This window comes from Gouania willdenowi, chromosome 9 (genome assembly GCF_900634775.1).
Source record: "Gouania willdenowi chromosome 9, fGouWil2.1, whole genome shotgun sequence".
Taxonomy (NCBI): Eukaryota; Metazoa; Chordata; class Actinopteri; order Blenniiformes; family Gobiesocidae; genus Gouania; species Gouania willdenowi.
In genome coordinates this window covers 23,631,722-23,649,454 of record NC_041052.1, presented here as the reverse complement: position 1 = coordinate 23,649,454, position 17,733 = coordinate 23,631,722, and the positions used below count along the sequence as shown (strand labels likewise).

The window sequence follows — 17,733 nt, the reverse complement described above, 5'->3', positions numbered from 1 at the left end:
TTCTATACAGATTGCAGGTTAAATGAGTAACACATGGTGATGTATTTACCTTCTGCTATCAATAGATTTTCACAGCAAGTCGCAGCAAGTCCTCCTTGGCTTGGAACTACATAAACAACATTTTTTTGTCCAATAGAGCCATTATCTCTCCATTATTCCAAATCTTCTTAATCCGTCTTTTATTTCGGATTTTATCGCCTAACCAATCTGCGTCTCACTGCCTAACAATTAATGTAGGTTACTATACAAAAGCACAAATGTTTTCTCATGAGAGGAGTGGGTGTGGAAGAGACATGTCAGGTATAAAGTCAAAGAAAATTGTCTGAAATATAGAGGACAAAAATTCAAATATTGGAAAGGAGCATCTACAGAATGAAATCTCATTATTTATCAATGTCCATAAATCAACATATCAAAGTGAGTTTTATTTGTCTGCAAGGTCTCCAGAAATGTCACAAAATCCCACTACGGAAGACATGTCTTATACTGCGTGCCCTGATGGTTAAGAGCTACAAAGATAAGTACACCAGCATGTATAATGGCAGCTCCATTTATAAACGCAATGTGTGATGTAGGACTAAGTTAAAGACCGCTAGCGTCTGCTAACATTCAGCTAGCTGTTGGTTAGCTACGTTAGCTTAGCTTCAGCTTCCAAGCCCTTCGAGTGGCCAATCAAAATCCACAATCTATGCTAACGAGAATTAGCTCGCTTACCAAACGCGTTCAACCTATACTGGTTGTTGGACACTCCTTCAATAGCAGACAGTCATGAGATTTCTGGTTTCCCGGTGAGATTGATGTTATGTTGGTTGTTAGCTGTCCGACGCTAGCTACTGCAGCAGGCTGTCATTTGCTGTCATCACGAGGAGACCTGCGCAGCGCGCATGCGCACACAGACAAAGACGTCAAAGGAAGCGCGAACAAAAAGCCACACGATTTGTTTCATTTGTGCAAAACCAGCCGTAAAAACTGGATTTAGGCTTAGCGGGTTACCGATGTAAAATTACTTCTCACACATGGGTTATGTAACATCAGCACATAATAATATCAAAACATGTACAATACAGTATCTGACAAAAGTTTTTCCACATCTAAAGTCGACTCATATTTTAATATAGGATAGACAATATATATGATAATATCTCTCTCTGTGCAAGTCTCTTTTGGTGTTTTTTGTTTGTTTTTGTTTTTTGTAAATACTTTATTAAGCTTTCATTTCATTTTTACCCAAAATGTAATTTCAGATCTATATATACGAAGTTATGACATGTCTAGAATATTTTCAAATGAATGGGCGTCATCAGGTGTCAATCCTCCACACCCACTTACTTCTGCAACACATATTGGATTGTGGTTCTGGCTTTTTTTTTTTGGTTGATCTATGCTGTGCTGGGCCGATGATTATTTATTCATTTACCCTTGTTTTATGGGTATGGGTTTAGGATTGTCAGTCACAGAGCAATAATAAAAATATTATTATTATTATTAATAATATTAATTATCATATATTGTACATATGGTATCATCTATCTATCTATCGATCTTCTTCTATAAAGCAAGGAATATCTGCCCCTCTCTCTCTCTCTCTCTCTCTCTCTCTCTCTGTCCTTTTCCTGCTCTCTTCTCACAAAAAATCAATAAAAATGGTGTTTAACTGATTTTTATTATGTTGAACTGACTTATTGGTCTTTATTATTCTATAGATATTGAATAATACAAATAATATAATAATAGAAATACAAAACAATAAAATACTATTCATTTACAGTATATTTGTTTAAAGCAATTTTGTGCAATTTGTTGACTTTCTGTCCATGTAAATATTCAGGACATTAAAGAAAGTTTCAGTGAAATGTATCAATATTTTAGCCTTGCAGTGTCTAGTAGTTTTGTTTATATGATTATTGTGGACGTTATACTGTAATGTGGGAAATAAACAATGAAGCAGATATACTATCAATAAAATATATTTTTAAATATTTCATGAAGATAAAAGCACTAAAATGTAAAACTTTCTATAATAGAGGCAATACAACGGAAAAGTTAGCCTGACGTGATGACAACATGATACGTGAACGCTGATTGGCTGAAACCTCCAAAATGGTGACGCCCACATTATAAAGTTAGATTGTGTGTTTGAGTCTAAAAGTTGATGTAAACAACTCCAAAGACATTTCTTATACAGATTAGTGGCAGTTTATTATTTTCAGCTTTAGAGCGAGCATCAAAGACCTTTCATGTGATTGGTTGGTTGACTTTACACTAATCTATCTCAGTTAGCTGACAGCAGGGACGTGCTATGAGTGAAAACAGCTGCTTATTTTTAACATTTTCATTTGACTTGCTTTGAATGTGCAGGACTGCAGCCCTCCAGGACCAGATACAGTAGGTCCTGTTTAGTCCACATAGTTTCCTATAATGATCAAGTAGAAAGTACAGAATACAAGGTTCATCAGAGGGATTTTATGCCATGATTGCATCAGGGTTTTGTGTTTCAATTCTTATGTACTCTACCAGTTTGTTGAGCTAATGTATTTTGAGATTTGTTTTCTAGGATTTTTTTTTTTTTTCAAATAAGTAATATATTTAATATATTTTCATTAAACTTTTCTTTAGTGCACTTTTATTTTACGTGCAAAATACATTGTGGCCGTTTTATGTCTTTTAATTGACATTTTGCTTTTCTCTTAGTGTAGTTTGTGATAGTTTTGTGCAAGATATGAGTTTTTTGATGCTACTTTAACTTAAAAATGTATTTTTTTGAAGTGTTTAAATTAACCTGACTTTACTATTTGTTCAATGCCTTCAGCTTTAACAATCACATCTAACTAAACGACCGAGGCAATTTATGTGTAAAAACTGGCACTTTAGGCTTTTTTTTTTTTTTTCCCATAAAAAACAAATATAAATTACACACCTGAAACACTCTGCTGCTGATTTGATTTAGTGCTGCACTGCTCCCTGTAGGATGGAGGGGATTACTACTGTCCTTTTTAATGCTTTTTGTCTGTTGTAATATTATAAACTTTTTCCAAAATATTGACTTTCTCAATCATGTAAAACACATTTAGTTCCCCTGTGTTAACAATGTGTAAATGACACAAATAAATGTGCCTTTGACTTCCTATTTTTTTTTTTACATCTATGTGCCTTCCATACAAAGTGCATTGACACAAGTCAGCCGCTAGATGGTGGACTAGAGCAAGTAAAATCAGATCACAGCTGGTAATCAATCGTGAATTTGTGCACAACTTTACCACCTGATAACATGCCTGTGGCTCAGAGAGCTGAAACTAATCTGTAGATTGTTGATACTGCAAAAGAATAAAGTCCAAACCTCTGTCATCCCCTTTAATCACCGAGTTACACTTTATGCCGCCCATTGATTGGATTCAAGACTCCAGGTTCTTCACTGATGTTTATTAACACCGTAGAACTAAGTTCAGACAAACAAAACCATAGATATTAGTTACTTTACAGAGTTAGCATTTCGTAGCATCATGGCTAACACACATGAAAACACTGAGCAGAAACTGACCACTTTAGCCTGCTCCTCAATCAACGGCAGAATCATCCCCAGCAGCAATCTTCACAGTAGAAATCACCTTTTAACCATGAACTTCTTATTTAACTGCATTCACAAACCTATAAACATTAACTTCCAGCAGCATGGAGTCAGTCATGGCGCTGCAGCTACTCCTCAGTCTCTGTGTCTAGCTTATAGAGTTAGCAGGTGCTAGTTCCTGTTTAGCATTTCAAAATAAAACAACAAAAAATATAGCTGCATTTACACTCCCACCATCACACAAAGTGTGATTCACAATGAAAAATCACATTAGAATTAGAACTTTGTAAGCCATTATTGTGAATACACAAATACACTTTCAAAGACAAATCCCATACAAGACCTGCTTAATCAGCCTCAAGCATCAGTACTGTTTAGTGTACAGACCTTTCTAGGTAAACTGGCTTAGTGGTGCGTTTGCCTTTACTGTCTAGTGTTGTGTCACTAAGTAAAAGTTTCAGTTTTCTGACTCTTCCGTCAGCTCCTTGGAAGACTTCAACGACTTTTGCCACTTTCCACTGGTTTCTTGGTGCACCATCATCTTGCAACAGGACAATGTCATTTACTTTAGCATTTCTCCTTTCCTTATTCCATTTGCTCCGTTGTTGCAGATTCAGTAAATACTCCCTTCTCCACCTAGTCCAAAATTCATTGGACAAGAACTGAACTCTTCTCCATCGTTTTCGAAGATAAAGATCTTCCTTTTGAAACTCGCCAGGTGGTGGTGAAATTATTGATGACTTCATCGTCAATATATGGTTTGGAGTTAGGGGTTCTGGCCCTAATGGATCATTGAGATTTTCTGTGGTCAAAGGTCGACTATTCACTATAGCCATCACTTCGTATAGGAAAGTTCTTAATGAAGTGCTGTCTAATCTTCCAGCAGACTGGTTTAGGATGGATGTAAGAACACTTCTTACGGTTCGAATCTGCCTCTCCCAGACACCCCCCATGTGACTGGAAGCAGGTGGGTTCATGACAAGGTTGCATCCTAAATCTTTCACACGTTCTTGCTCTGATCCTTTTAATAAAGCCTGGAGTTCGTTGCGTGCCCCCACAAAGTTTGTGCCCTGGTCACTCTGCAGCTGATACACATTGCCCCTTATGGCAATAAGGCAGCGTAATGCATTGAGGAAGGCATCGGTGGAAAGATCATCCAACGCCTCGATGTGAATGGCGCGTGAGCACATGCAGGTGAATAGGAGCCCGTATCTCTTCATTTCCTTCCTTCCATCTTTCACATAAAATGGCCCAAAGCAGTCCATACCACTGTAGGCAAATGGAGGAGTAGCTTCTACTCTCTCTGGTGGAAGGTCAGCCATTTTTTGTTCCTGACTCTGCTTTCTGAGTTTTCGGCATTTGATGCATTTGAAGATGAAAGAGGACACTTCACTACTGCACCCAATGATCCAAATTCCATTGGAGCGTAGTTCATTGATGGTCATTCCACGGCCCTGATGCTTAACCCTTTCATGGTAGTGCTTTATCAACAATCGAGATACATGATGTCCTCTGGGAAGGATAGCTGGGTGTTTTACATGGGGGTGGAGCGTTGCTTGAGTCAGTGAATGGGTTCAACTTGTTCAGCTCACTTAGCTTGGTCCCTTGCACTTCCCCCTTTTGTAAAATAGACTTGATTTCAACACTGAATGTTTCTCTTTGAACCACACGGATAATGAAGAGTTCAGCATCTTCTCTTTCTTTAAGTGTTGAAACTTCATTGATTCTTGCAAGACCTTTAGCTTCCTTTGCAAGGCGTCTTAATCTTGCTATGGCCCTTACTGCTCTCTTCCACTCTGAAAACTTCTGAAGCCGATCTGGTAGAGACCTTTCCTCTTTTGCTTTTGTAGTGTGAACGTATGATCCTTTGATTTCCGGGTCATCCTCATCTAGTTCTCCTACCTTGGTTTCTCCTCTCTTAGGGAGGTCCCTTAGCCACAAGAAACTAGGGCCTTTGAACCAGTTAGACTCTACCAGCTCCTTTGAAGTAAGTCCACGAGAGGCATGATCAGCTGGGTTTTCCTCTGAAGCAACATATTGCCACTGACATGGTCGTGTGCTTGATTTGATCAGTTGTATTCGGTTGGCTACGAATACATGAAATCGCCTTTCATCATTGTTAATGTAACCAAGGACGACCTTGGAATCGGTCCAAAAATATTCTTGTAGATCTGTCTCCATTTCTCTCTTTAGCAGATCACTTATTCTTGTAGCCACTACTGCAGCTGAGAGTTCAAGCCTTGGGATTGTTGTTACCTTCGTCGGTGCAACCCTTGCCTTCCCCGTAACAAGGGTGCAATGAACTTCCCCAGTCTTTGACACAGCCCTAAGGTAGGAACACGCTCCATAGCCAGAAAAACTAGCATCGGAAAAATGATGGAGTTCATACTGCAGAACTTCTTTGGCTGTCAACGGTATGTAGCGTCGTGGTATCTCTACCGAAGATAGATTACGGAGGTCTTGGAGCCACGCTTCCCAACGTGGCTTAAGGTCATCGGGAAGTGGATCATCCCATCCTACTTTGTCTTGGCACATCCTTTGAAGAATCTGCTTGCCTTTCAAGATTATGGGTGCTACAAATCCAAGAGGATCAAAAATTGAGGCTACCATTGACAGTACTCCTCTTCTGGTAAAGGGATGTTCTTTTATCCTTACACTGAACTGAACATATCTGAGCCAATGCACCACTGGACTCCGAGAGCTCGTTCCATCTTGTGTTCTCCTAAAGCCAGGTCTAAGTCAGCTGCTCTCTCAACACGTTCTGATGTTGGGATTGTGGCGAGAACTTTCTTGTTATTGGTAATGAATTTATGTAAGTGGAGCTTACCAGTACTGCAGAGTTCTCTTGCTTCTCTAACAAGCTGGATAGCTTCTGCTTCACTGTCCAAACTTGTTAGTCCATCATCAACATAAAAGTTACGTTGTATGAACCTCACTGTTGCTTCACTAAACTTGTCTTTTCCTTCTGCGGCCAGGTGTTTGAGCCCAAAGTTTGCACAACCAGGTGACGATGCAGCACCGAACAAGTGAACCTTCATGCGGAACACTGATGGGGCAGATTCCATGTCACCTTTTTCCCACCACAGGAAACGAAGGTAGTCTTGGTCCTTTGAAGCAACATGAAATTGATGGAACATTCGCTCCACATCGCACATGATGGCTACTTGTCCTTTGCGAAAACGACACAAGACCCCTACAAGGGTGTTTGTAAGGTCTGGCCCGGTGAGTAGATGCTCATTCAATGATGTATTTTGGAACTTAGCTGAGCAATCAAATACCACACGAATTTTTCCCGGCTTTTGGGGGTGGTAAACCCCATGATGAGGAATGTACCACGTGGTCTGATTGTTTAGCTGTGACTCTGGAACTTTTTCAGCATCATCTCTTGTTATCATGTCATCCATAAAGGCCAAATAGTCCATATGATATTGCTTGTCTTTCTTAAGCCGTTTCTTTAGACATCTGAGTCGATGTTCCGCACACACTTTGTTATTTGGCAAACTTGGACTTTCCTCCTTGAAAGGCAATGGCATTTCATAATGCCTATTAGGCTTTTGCTTGATGCCTTCTTTCAACTTTGCCAAAAACCTTATATCTTCTTGTGACAGAACTTCTTCACTGCACTTCTCCGCAAAATCTGACTCGAAAACCTTAAGCATATCTGCTGGACTGATCATCTCTTTGACTTCAGTTCGATAAACAAAATGGACCTCGGATTTGAGCTCAGAAGAGGGCTTTGTGTTGGGCAGAACTTTCTTAATGATGACACGATGGCTGACACCAATTTCATCTTCCGGGTCACAATCAAAATCAGTGCTGCTGCAGCCAATAATACTCCAACCTAAAACAGACCTTTGCGCATATGGCTGGTTTTCACTGCCTGTGACGACATCTCTAGGAAGTAAAGCTCGTGGACAATTATAGCCAATCAACAATCCAACTTCACAGTCGAGCTCAGGAGACATTTCATCTGCCAAATGTTTTAAGTGAGACCAATTTCTTGCAGTTGAGCTTGTGGGAATGTGGGATCTGTTTGCTGGTATGTATTCTCTGGTATAAGTTATTGGAAGTGTGATTTTAGTGTCAGAGTTGATGCCTCTTACTTGCAATCCTTGCATTCTTTGGCTTTTTACCACCTTTGATTTTGATGTTATTGTTGAAATCTTTAGTTTTATTGGTTCTTGTTTGACACACAATTTTTCTGCTGTATCTTTCAAGATGAAGGTGGTGTCGCTCTGACTATCAAGTAAAGCATAAACTAAAATTTCCTTTTCTGGTTCATTTTGTGAGGAGACGTAGACTGGAACAATGGAAGAAGTATGAGTGTTGCTCTTCTCTTGAACAACTCGATTAGAAGTAGCGAGCTGTGTTTCTGTACATTCTGATTGATGGGTTTTGTGTTCTTTGTTTTCATTTGACCTGTCTTCTTTCTTCTTTACTTCTTGTTCTTTCTTACCATAATCACGATGTAAGCAAGTGGGATGGCGTTTGTCACATAAAGCACACACACTCCTGAATGTACAAGCTTTGGAGTTATGGCCAATCTTCAGGCAGCCAAAACACAACTTCTCCAATCTCACAAAGTTAACCCTTTCTTCGACTGGTTTTTCCATAATTTTGCGACACTTATGGAGTGTATGGCCTGTCCTTTTGCAGAAAATGCATGCAATGCTTGTCTTCTCACTTGTGTTTGTGGTAAAAGTCTTCACACTGAAGTTTTGATTTCGATGATGTTTGGACTGTTCTCTTTCGGTTTGTTTTGATCTTTCTTGCTCAGTTGGCTTTACTGCATATAATGATGTAATAGGGTTGCACGCAATTCTAGCTTCCATGTTGAGGAATCTTACAAAGTGTTTGAACTCAGGAAAAATGTTGTGATGATCTTGGTAAATTGTGGCCTCTCTATTCCAGCGAGAAGTCAACCAGTCTGGTAGTTTGACTGTGATCCTTTGGTTTTCCACACAGTCATTCAGTGTTTGTAGACCTTGTATATATGGCATAGCTGATTCTACACAGCTCAAATAATCAACAAAGTCACGGAGATTTTCACTTTCTTTTGGACCAATTTTAGGCCATGCGTGGATTTTATCACGATATGACTTAGCAACTATGAATGAATTACCAAATCTATCCTCAAGTATGTCCCAGGCGGCTCGATAAGCTGTTTCTGTTCCTACAAGGAAATGGCCTTCAATAGCTCTCTTGGCTGAGCCACCAACATACTTGCGTAGAAAGAAGAGCTTTTCTTGAGTTGGCAGGTTCTTTCGATCTATCAGTGTACAGAAGGAAAGTTTCCAATCACGGTACTTGAGTGGATCTCCCTTAAAGATCTCAAGTTCTGGGATTGGAACTCGGTTAGCTGTGATTGCTTCAGCGAGAGCTTTCACAAGGTTATTGGAAGCCTCACTGGAGGTTGGAAAGGGTTGAGTGTTGGGAACTGAAATGGATGAGGTTTGTTGCATGAGCGGGATTGTGGTTTGGATTATGGGTTGACTTAGCTTGGCTTGTTGTGCAGGAGGAGCTTGGGAAACTGGTGCTTGATGGGAGGGAACAAATGGGTCGATTAAAGGGTTAAGTGTTGGCATTTGGTAGAGAGATTCTGAATAAACTTGAAACCTCGCCTGTGCTGCGACATGGCCCTTAAGTTCTTCTAGTCTTTCTACTTCTCTTCTTTTCACTTCCAGTTTAATTTTTCTATCGGCACTTTCGGCCACAAACTGAGCTCTTTTTCTAGCACTTTCAGCTTCAATTTCCCTTTCTTTAGCTTCTCTCTCTGCTTTTAGGATTTGTTCTTCAACCTCAAGTCTGTGGATTTCTTCTCTTTGTTGATGTTGTGCATTTGTTATCTTTATCACTTCTTGTGTAGCTACAACTTCAGCTGCTGCTTGTTTTGCATTCAGGGACAGGATAGAAGAATGTCTGGATGCTTTAGAAGAAGACTTTGACATAGCGGTTTGAGCTGAGTTGATACTAGACACTGTGCTGTCAAAAACTGACTTAGCATCAGGCCAAGATATATCATCTAATTTATCACCAGTGCGAAAGTATTGGGCGTTTACATTCGCAAACCTAGTGAATGCTTGGCATGTGTCATTCATTCTTCGGATGTCAGGTTCGGGACTTGAAATTGCTCTTATTTCAAGGTAAACATTGTCGATATCCACTTGAATTGTGTTGATTGTATTTACAATCTCATCAATCAGATCATTTCCATCACTGTTCTTAATCGACCATTTTAAGCCATTAATGTGATACTTCCATCTTCTGTACATCTTTACAAAACTCATGTTTAGATTCTTCAGTTTTTCATCTATTAAGGCCTTTCCTTTTTCTGTTAACTTTCTTGTGCGTCCAGTTTTCCTAATTTCTGGAGGTAGGTGTGTGTCTTCTGCACCAACCTGAGATTGTGCATCTTCGACTTCCTCCCCAGCGTCGTCATGCTGTGGTAGTGTAGTTTGCTCTGTGTCACCATCTTCTTGAAGGTCTTCATTGGTGGCCTCTTCAGTTGGCAGAAGAATATTTTCTTCAGTGTTGTGACATTTTTAATGTGTAGTGTATGAAAATGATATATGTGGTTCTCTTTTAGTGTAAATATAAATAGCATGAAATGTTGAAATGAAATTATATGTAAAGATGAATCTCTTTCATTTACATAGCTTAATCTTTGCGCAATACACATCAAACATTCCAAATATTAGAACAACAAACTTCAATAAATGTGAAATAAATGGCAACTAACACAGCGTAAATCTTGGTACAGTCTATGTATAATGAACTAACTCGCTGAACAATGCTTAATATCAACTTAAAATGTCTTCAACTTAACTGGGAAAATGATTAACTTGTTTTTTTTTTTTTTTTTTACTTCTACTTTCTTTAATTAAATAATAAACTGCAGGAAAAAGGTCCACTGCTGCCTTAGGAAATGCACATAAAATGCACGTGTGCTTAAACTTAATGGCAGCTTACAAGTACTTGTGCTACTTTCAAGACGCTTTTCTTAACGTGCTTGCTTGTGTAGCCTTGTTCACTTGGCCCCTTAGATTCACACGAACAGTTCATGAGCTAGCCTTTCTTTACCACACGTGGCCTGCAGCTGTCGTCTTCATCCGCACAGTCTTCCCCGACGCAGAAGTGGTTCTACTATGCCGCCCATTGATTGGATTCAAGACTCCAGGTTTCTTCACTGATGTTATTAACACCGTAGAACTAAGTTCAGACAAACAAAACCATAGATATTAGTTACTTTACAGAGTTAGCATTTCGTAGCATCATGGCTAACACACATGAAAACACTGAGCAGAAACTGACCACTTTAGCCTGCTCCTCAATCAACGGCAGAATCATCCCCAGCAGCAATCTTCACAGTAGAAATCACCTTTTAACCATGAACTTCTTATTTAACTGCATTCACAAACCTATAAACATTAACTTCCAGCAGCATGGAGTCAGTCATGGCGCTGCAGCTACTCCTCAGTCTCTGTGTCTAGCTATAGAGTTAGCAGGTGCTAGTTCCTGTTTAGCATTTCAAAATAAAACAACAAAAAATATAGCTGCATTTACACACTTTATCAACTCTCCACTACAACAACAGTTCCCCGACGCGGTGAAAGCCTCGTACAGGCGCATGCGCACTAATAGCGCAGTAAATATTTGCATGTATACGTATAATATTTTGCTACCTTAAATTTGCCAACTATGTTAAACACTAATTATAACCCTAATCCTAACCCTAACCCTAAAAATTAAAGGAATATTCTTGCCTTTTTTTTTCAACATGACAGACGCGCATGCGCAGTTTGCTAGGTGCGCATGACCTTTGTCTATCGTAGGAAACTTTCCGGTAGAATTATTTTTCACTACGCCGGTGTCACGTAGTTTAACTCCGTACTGAGATTATAAATGATTAAAATGCGCATATATAATCTCAGTACGATGCAATCTCAGTACACGACACCGGCACTAAGCAATGTAGTGCCCTAGGCAAGATTTTATTCACACAAAAACCCGATTATCTTTGTTTTTGACCGTTTTATTATTAGATAACAATAACTAAATTGAAATTCTGCACTGAAAAAATAGGCTTCACATATAATAATGAATGAAAAAAAAAGCACTAAACATTAATTTCATATATATTTATGTGCTTTGCAATGTCATGTATTAAATTAATGTGGCCTTGTTCTTTCATATTCACACATATTAACAATTACATTTTATACAGTCTATGCTACAGGTCGATCATTTAGCCATCTTTTTCTATTTAAGATTTTCTGGCACATTATACTATTGATGGAGAGGAAATATATTCAATGCACACTTTTCCATTTTACCCCACAGTATTCAAGCTACTTTCTTTTTATCTGAGTGTTGGAATCATCTTTTTTTTTTTTTTTTTTCATTGAAATCCATGAAAATGAGAAGGTGCACTTTTAATTTGAAACTCCTTCATTGATTTTTATTGTGTTGAACTGAGTTATTTTTCTTTATTATTCTATAGATATTAATACCAACTTTGTCTTTCTGTTTTATGGGAAACAAGTAAATGTTCACATTTATTAAAGTATCATGTTTGCTGCACTGAAAATAAATTAAACTGTGTCTGTAAGCAAACAAGTAGTGTAACACTGACAATGATCCAGCAATCATTCTGTGTCCAAACAGCTGGCTAAATAGTGCAGGAGGCTTGATTGGGAACGGGCCACACCTGGGTGGAAAACATGAGGCAGCTAATCACTCACAACCCAAATACGCTGACATCACTGTGAGGTTCCAGGAATACCTGGAACACAAAGACAAGAGTTAATGCATGAAACTAGACATGAAAACAGATTAAACAGAGACTCAGGAAGAACAAAAAGACGACCACAAGGAGCGTTAAGTTTGGGCCTCTCTGCTAAGGATGCTGCCCCCCGGGACTGGACTATGGATAAGCGGCAGAAGATGGATGGATGGACTCCTAAAACACCAAAGCCAACAACAAACCTGACAGAAAAATATACAAAAAAACTCACAGCAAAAAAATGACCAGAAAAATACTTAAAATGAACTTTTTGTACGTGCCTGTATTGAACAAAATGGAACTACTTTATTTAAATATATGATTTCATTAAAGATGTTAAAGATGCACTTTTATTTTTGAATACAGACACATGTAATATATAAACAAATACATATGAAAAAGCATGCGTAATTAAGGAAATAAATATAAAAATATGGTAACAAAGACATGAAAAATTAATAATTTATTTATTTACTCAAGTATTTATTCAATTATCTTTTTTAAATTTATGTCTGCATTTATTTATTTTGATAGATACCTTTATTTCAGAGCCGGGATTCATAAAACCATATAAACAAACACAAAATAATTTGTATAATATAAATTATTATTTTGGACATATAATGTATTTGTAATTACGTCATTGTTTTGTATGAAACAAACAAAAGCTGAGGTGAAAATGTATTGAATCAACATATTTGAGCATTTCAAACTGAAAGTGGCAATAACACAAACAACACCGTTTCAGGAACACAGAAGGACAAAGCTACTGTAAGCAAAGAATATCTAAATATATTTGTGTTGACATCGCAGGGCGGCAACACACACGCACACACACACACACACACACACACACACACCTGCTGTACAAATAGCCAAAAATGGTGTGAATTTTGTGTTTTGAGCGACCACTGAGTTACAGTATTGTGTTTGTTTGTTTGTTTGTTTGTTTGTTTCCTGTTTAATTCTTCATTGTAAATGTTACTTATGAATTGAGTTTTGATTTAGATGTTGTATATCCATTAATGTGGTTGTCACAGTATATGTTAGTTTTTGTTCTTTATCAGGTTGTTATAATCATTATCATTATTATTATAATCTTTTTTTTTAAGTTCACTGTATTGTTTTTTTCTTGGATTTGAGTAAATATCCTAAAAAGAGCAAATCTAAGTATTTTTTCGTTTGGTTGAGGTAATAAAGACCTGTGTCCACTAGATGGCGACATAGATACAAAGACAAGAGGCCTTTCATGTAGGAGCAACTCTAATATGATTCAGGAAGAATTTGTCATTCAACTATTTTGATAAAACACATCTTGCAGTGATACTGAAAATAAAAAAAATAAAAAATTTGGTTGGAAAATATTCATGATTCTGATCCATCACTCAGTTGTAATGTATGGAAACACATCTGTACCATAATTCAATTTAAAATGGATTAACAGAAAGGATTTTTCATTTTCAGAATATAGTTGCGTTTTTTTTTTAACTCGGAAATTAAATGAATAGTAAATAATCCAAACTGCATTTTCATTTTCTTCTTCTACTTCTTGTTACTTAATAAAGATTTAAAATAAAAATAGATTAGCAGAAAAGCTAATGCATTGAAGGCTGCAGCTGCATTATTTGACTCGTAAATCAAATTGGTAATAAACAACCAAATTGCATTTTCATTTTCTCCTTCAACACTGCTCATTTTGTGACACAACTAAAGAAAGCAAAGAGGTCATTGCATTTTCGTTTTCATGCAACATAATTTAATTTGACTTCTCAATCCCACACGGTACAGATGAGTGACGATTGATGAGTCAAATAGCTATACAACCTTCAGTGCATTAGCATTTCTGCTAATGCATTTTAATTCTTAAAATTTTCCATTTCAAATTGAAATTTGGTACCTATTTTCTGGGCCATCTTTTGAAAATTAAAACTTAAATGTAATTTCCTTTATGATATTAATGAAGTTACAAAATGAGCAACCTTGAAAATGAAAATGCAGTTTGGATTATTTAATATTAATTTTATTTCTGAGTTTAAAAAAATGCAGCTATATTCTGAAAATGAAAAAGCATTTCTGTTAATCCATTTTAAATTGAATTATGTTACAGATATGCTTGAATAGTGATGCAGCTTTAATAACCAATGAGTACTGCCAGCTCTTTGGATCTGTACTTTTTATTTGGATACTACGATATGCTGTGTGTCATATGCAAGGCTAATTTCTTCAGATCAAATGTTGCTCTGATGTTAAAAATGTAATTAAGAATGAACTCTAACGTGAAATAAAAAATCTGAGAATTCATTCAATAAATTCATTTTATTGTTTTTATTTCTGTTATAAACTTCACAAAATATAAAGTTGGGGAAAATTCTTGCACAAAGATACATCGTCAAGTAAAAGAGCAACCTTAGTTTAGTTCAACAGCAAAGGAAGCAGGCATACAGTATGTTTACATCTAGGATCAGTGGTGCAACTGTTAGGAACATTCTCATTTTGTGTCATGTTTAAGTGCAAGCAGTCATCATAGCTCTTGGCTTGGATTATTATTGATTCAAAACTATTAGTAAAATAGGATTTTATTCTTCATATATTAAGGTTGCTCTTTTATTGCATATAGTTCGAGGAAATACTGGTGGTATTGGGTGATGATGCTGAAATCACATAATATTCAATATATTCTCTCGTATACACTTTAAAAGTCTATGCTTTAAGCTGTATCACCTTAACATTATACATTTAAATATAAGCATCATCATTATCAAAATATTTGAATATAAACAAACATGCTCAGAGCAAAATAATTATTCTTTTACACTGTGGTTTTACTTACATCTAGGGCTGTCAGACCTTTAAAAATATCTAGTTCTATACATTGCCTTGTGTCAAATGCATGTTTTTTTTTTTTTTTGTCTGAAGGCCACCTTCAAAAAAGCAATTTATACAAGAATGACACCGATTCTTGTCACAAGATGATACGTCTAACAAAATAAATGTAAAACAAATAGTTTGATTGTACTCTGTCATTTACAGAATATTAACTGATATAAAAACATTAAAATACCCATTATAGCACAGCATATCAACAAAGAAAATATTTAGTTACTATCAAACTGTATATGGTTAAATCCACTGTTATTGGAATAATGTAATTTATGTTTTTAAATTTGCTGCAAAATTAAAAATGCTTTAAACTATATCAACCCTGAACCTGCCAGCTATGTTTAGGCAATGAAATGTGCATCTAATCTATCTAACCTTTATTTAACCAGATAAGCCATTGAGCAGTTTGCAATGACAACCTGGAAGCAGTTAGGTTAACATCCCACAGTGATGGCCCACAGTGGATTTAAACCAATAACCTTCCTGTTACAAGCCAGCATCCTTGACAATTAGGCCATCACTGCACAGGTTTATAAATAACGTGTGCTTCAAACACGGTCAGCGGAAAGTGCACATATACAAGTCACACCTTAAACACCTGGATATCTTCAACTGTGCCTAGTTTACATGCAAGCTTATCTCATCTGAGTGCAAGTGGAAGATCTAAAAGAACGTAGGATAACCATTGACAGCGAGGGAAGTGGAAACAGGTGTGTGTGTGTGTGTGTGTGTGTGTGTGTGTGTGTGTGTGCGTGTGCGTGTGCGTGTGCGTGTGCGTGTGCGCGTGCGCGTGTGTCAGGGGACCAAAGAAAAAGATGGCTAAGCCACATATAAGAATATTCCCACTTCCGTGTTCATTTTAGCCACAAAATGTATTTACAATATAACACTACGTACATTGAGGCTAGCTGACATCATTCTTACTAATAAGTGCTATGCTAAATAATATCATCTAAAAGATGAGGAGTGCCAACCCAGTCAAGCGTTCTTGGCTCAGATGCAGCCATGATCATACACATGAACTGCTTCCCTGTTCTCTTGTCTATTGGGTAAATAGTAGTAGGTGTGAACCTCTTGTTATTCTCAACAAACTCACACCGCTGAGTGTAGATTTTTGGGTACTCATGACGAAGGAACACTCCCCTGGTCCTTAGCTCCCTTTGGATGTTGACAAAGCACACCTCTCTAGATTTTCTGCCATCCTCCCCCTCCTTGTCAATGTCTGGTGTACCTGGAGGTGGAGTGAGGATGAGGGTTTCCATATCAGTATCCTTCTTGAGTACCCTTTTTTCAGGGCTTGAAGATGCTAAAGACACCTTTGCATATTTTCTGACTGTTGGTGCTTGAACCCTTGGAGAGGGTCTGTTAGGCAGTAGTTCACCAACAGCTATAGATACATTTAAAAGGAAACATTCATCAGGGTCGTACTCATCGCCTGCATGCTGCAGTTCTTTGCAATATTCTCCAAGGTTATCTTTAAAGCCGTCTAGCTCTCGGAGAGATAAGTATGTGGGAGACATAAGGAGACTCTCCAGCCCAACTTGCAGGAAGTTGTCAGCTGTCTCTGGATTAGCAAAACCTAGAAACAGAACTCCTCTTTCCCTCAAGAGATAGCCAGCTTTAGCAAGACGCGAGAAAGCTTTGTGAATGTCTGAATTCTCTCTGCAGAACCTAAGCACTGCTGACACGGCCATAAAGACAACTCTCTTTGTGGGTATCCCAATCATCCCTTCGACAGTTTCTTGAACAGTAGAATGTATAGCAACTGTGACACGACTTGTAGTACAAGCAGGCATTGAACATATTCCCCACCCGGTTGCACTTCTTGTTTGCACACACCATGGTGTCATCTTCATCTGCACTGTGGTCAGGAGAGCATTCTTCAGTGCTCCTTTGTAAAGCATCACAGCCACTGTCAGGGTCTTTGATTGTGTCGGGGCTAGACTTGTACGATGGCAGCTGTGGGTTCACACCTAAAGATTCAGACCCTGGTGATTCTGCATCTTTGTCATTGTCGTGAGTAATGAGTTGTTTTAGTTGGTCTAAAATCTCTTCGCTTGACTTTCTGGTATTTGGAGGCTTGTAATCAACAACCAAATCAGCCAACAGTTCGTCCAGTTGCTCCAGACTCTGTTGAAGAGAAAAATTGTTGTGTATTCTGTCTTTGGTAACTTCTGCAGTATTATATTGTTGCTTTTGATGTGCTACTCGCATTGAAGGTTTTTTTTTGCCGTCTGCCATATCCCCACTGACATAGTGGACATCGTGTCTCCTCTTGTTGCCTGCACATATGTCATTGTCAGTAATAGTGATTTCCGGTGTCACAAACCAGTTTGCATTCTTGGTACTCCTCCATGGATTACTGGAACCCCTCTCTAAAGAGTTTTCAGACAGTGACAAGGCTGCGTAGCGTCTTGGGGAACTTGAAAGGTTTAGTATGACAGGTTGTGATGTAACATCAGAAGACGTTGTTTGTCTCGCCTGGTAAAACAGATTCTCATAGCTT

The 17,733-nt window shown here is 37.9% G+C and overlaps 1 protein-coding gene across 1 annotated transcript; it reads right to left on the bottom strand.

Moving 5' to 3' along the window:
- Positions 1-15,777: 15,777 nt before the first annotated feature.
- On the bottom strand, positions 15,778-17,491 carry LOC114469495 (apical junction component 1 homolog). The gene is given in 3 exon segments (XM_028457040.1): positions 15,778-16,907; positions 16,909-17,357; positions 17,459-17,491. Coding segments are annotated over 3 exon segments (1,224 nt in total). The 3' UTR covers positions 15,778-16,165.
- Positions 17,492-17,733: the final 242 nt, after the last annotated feature.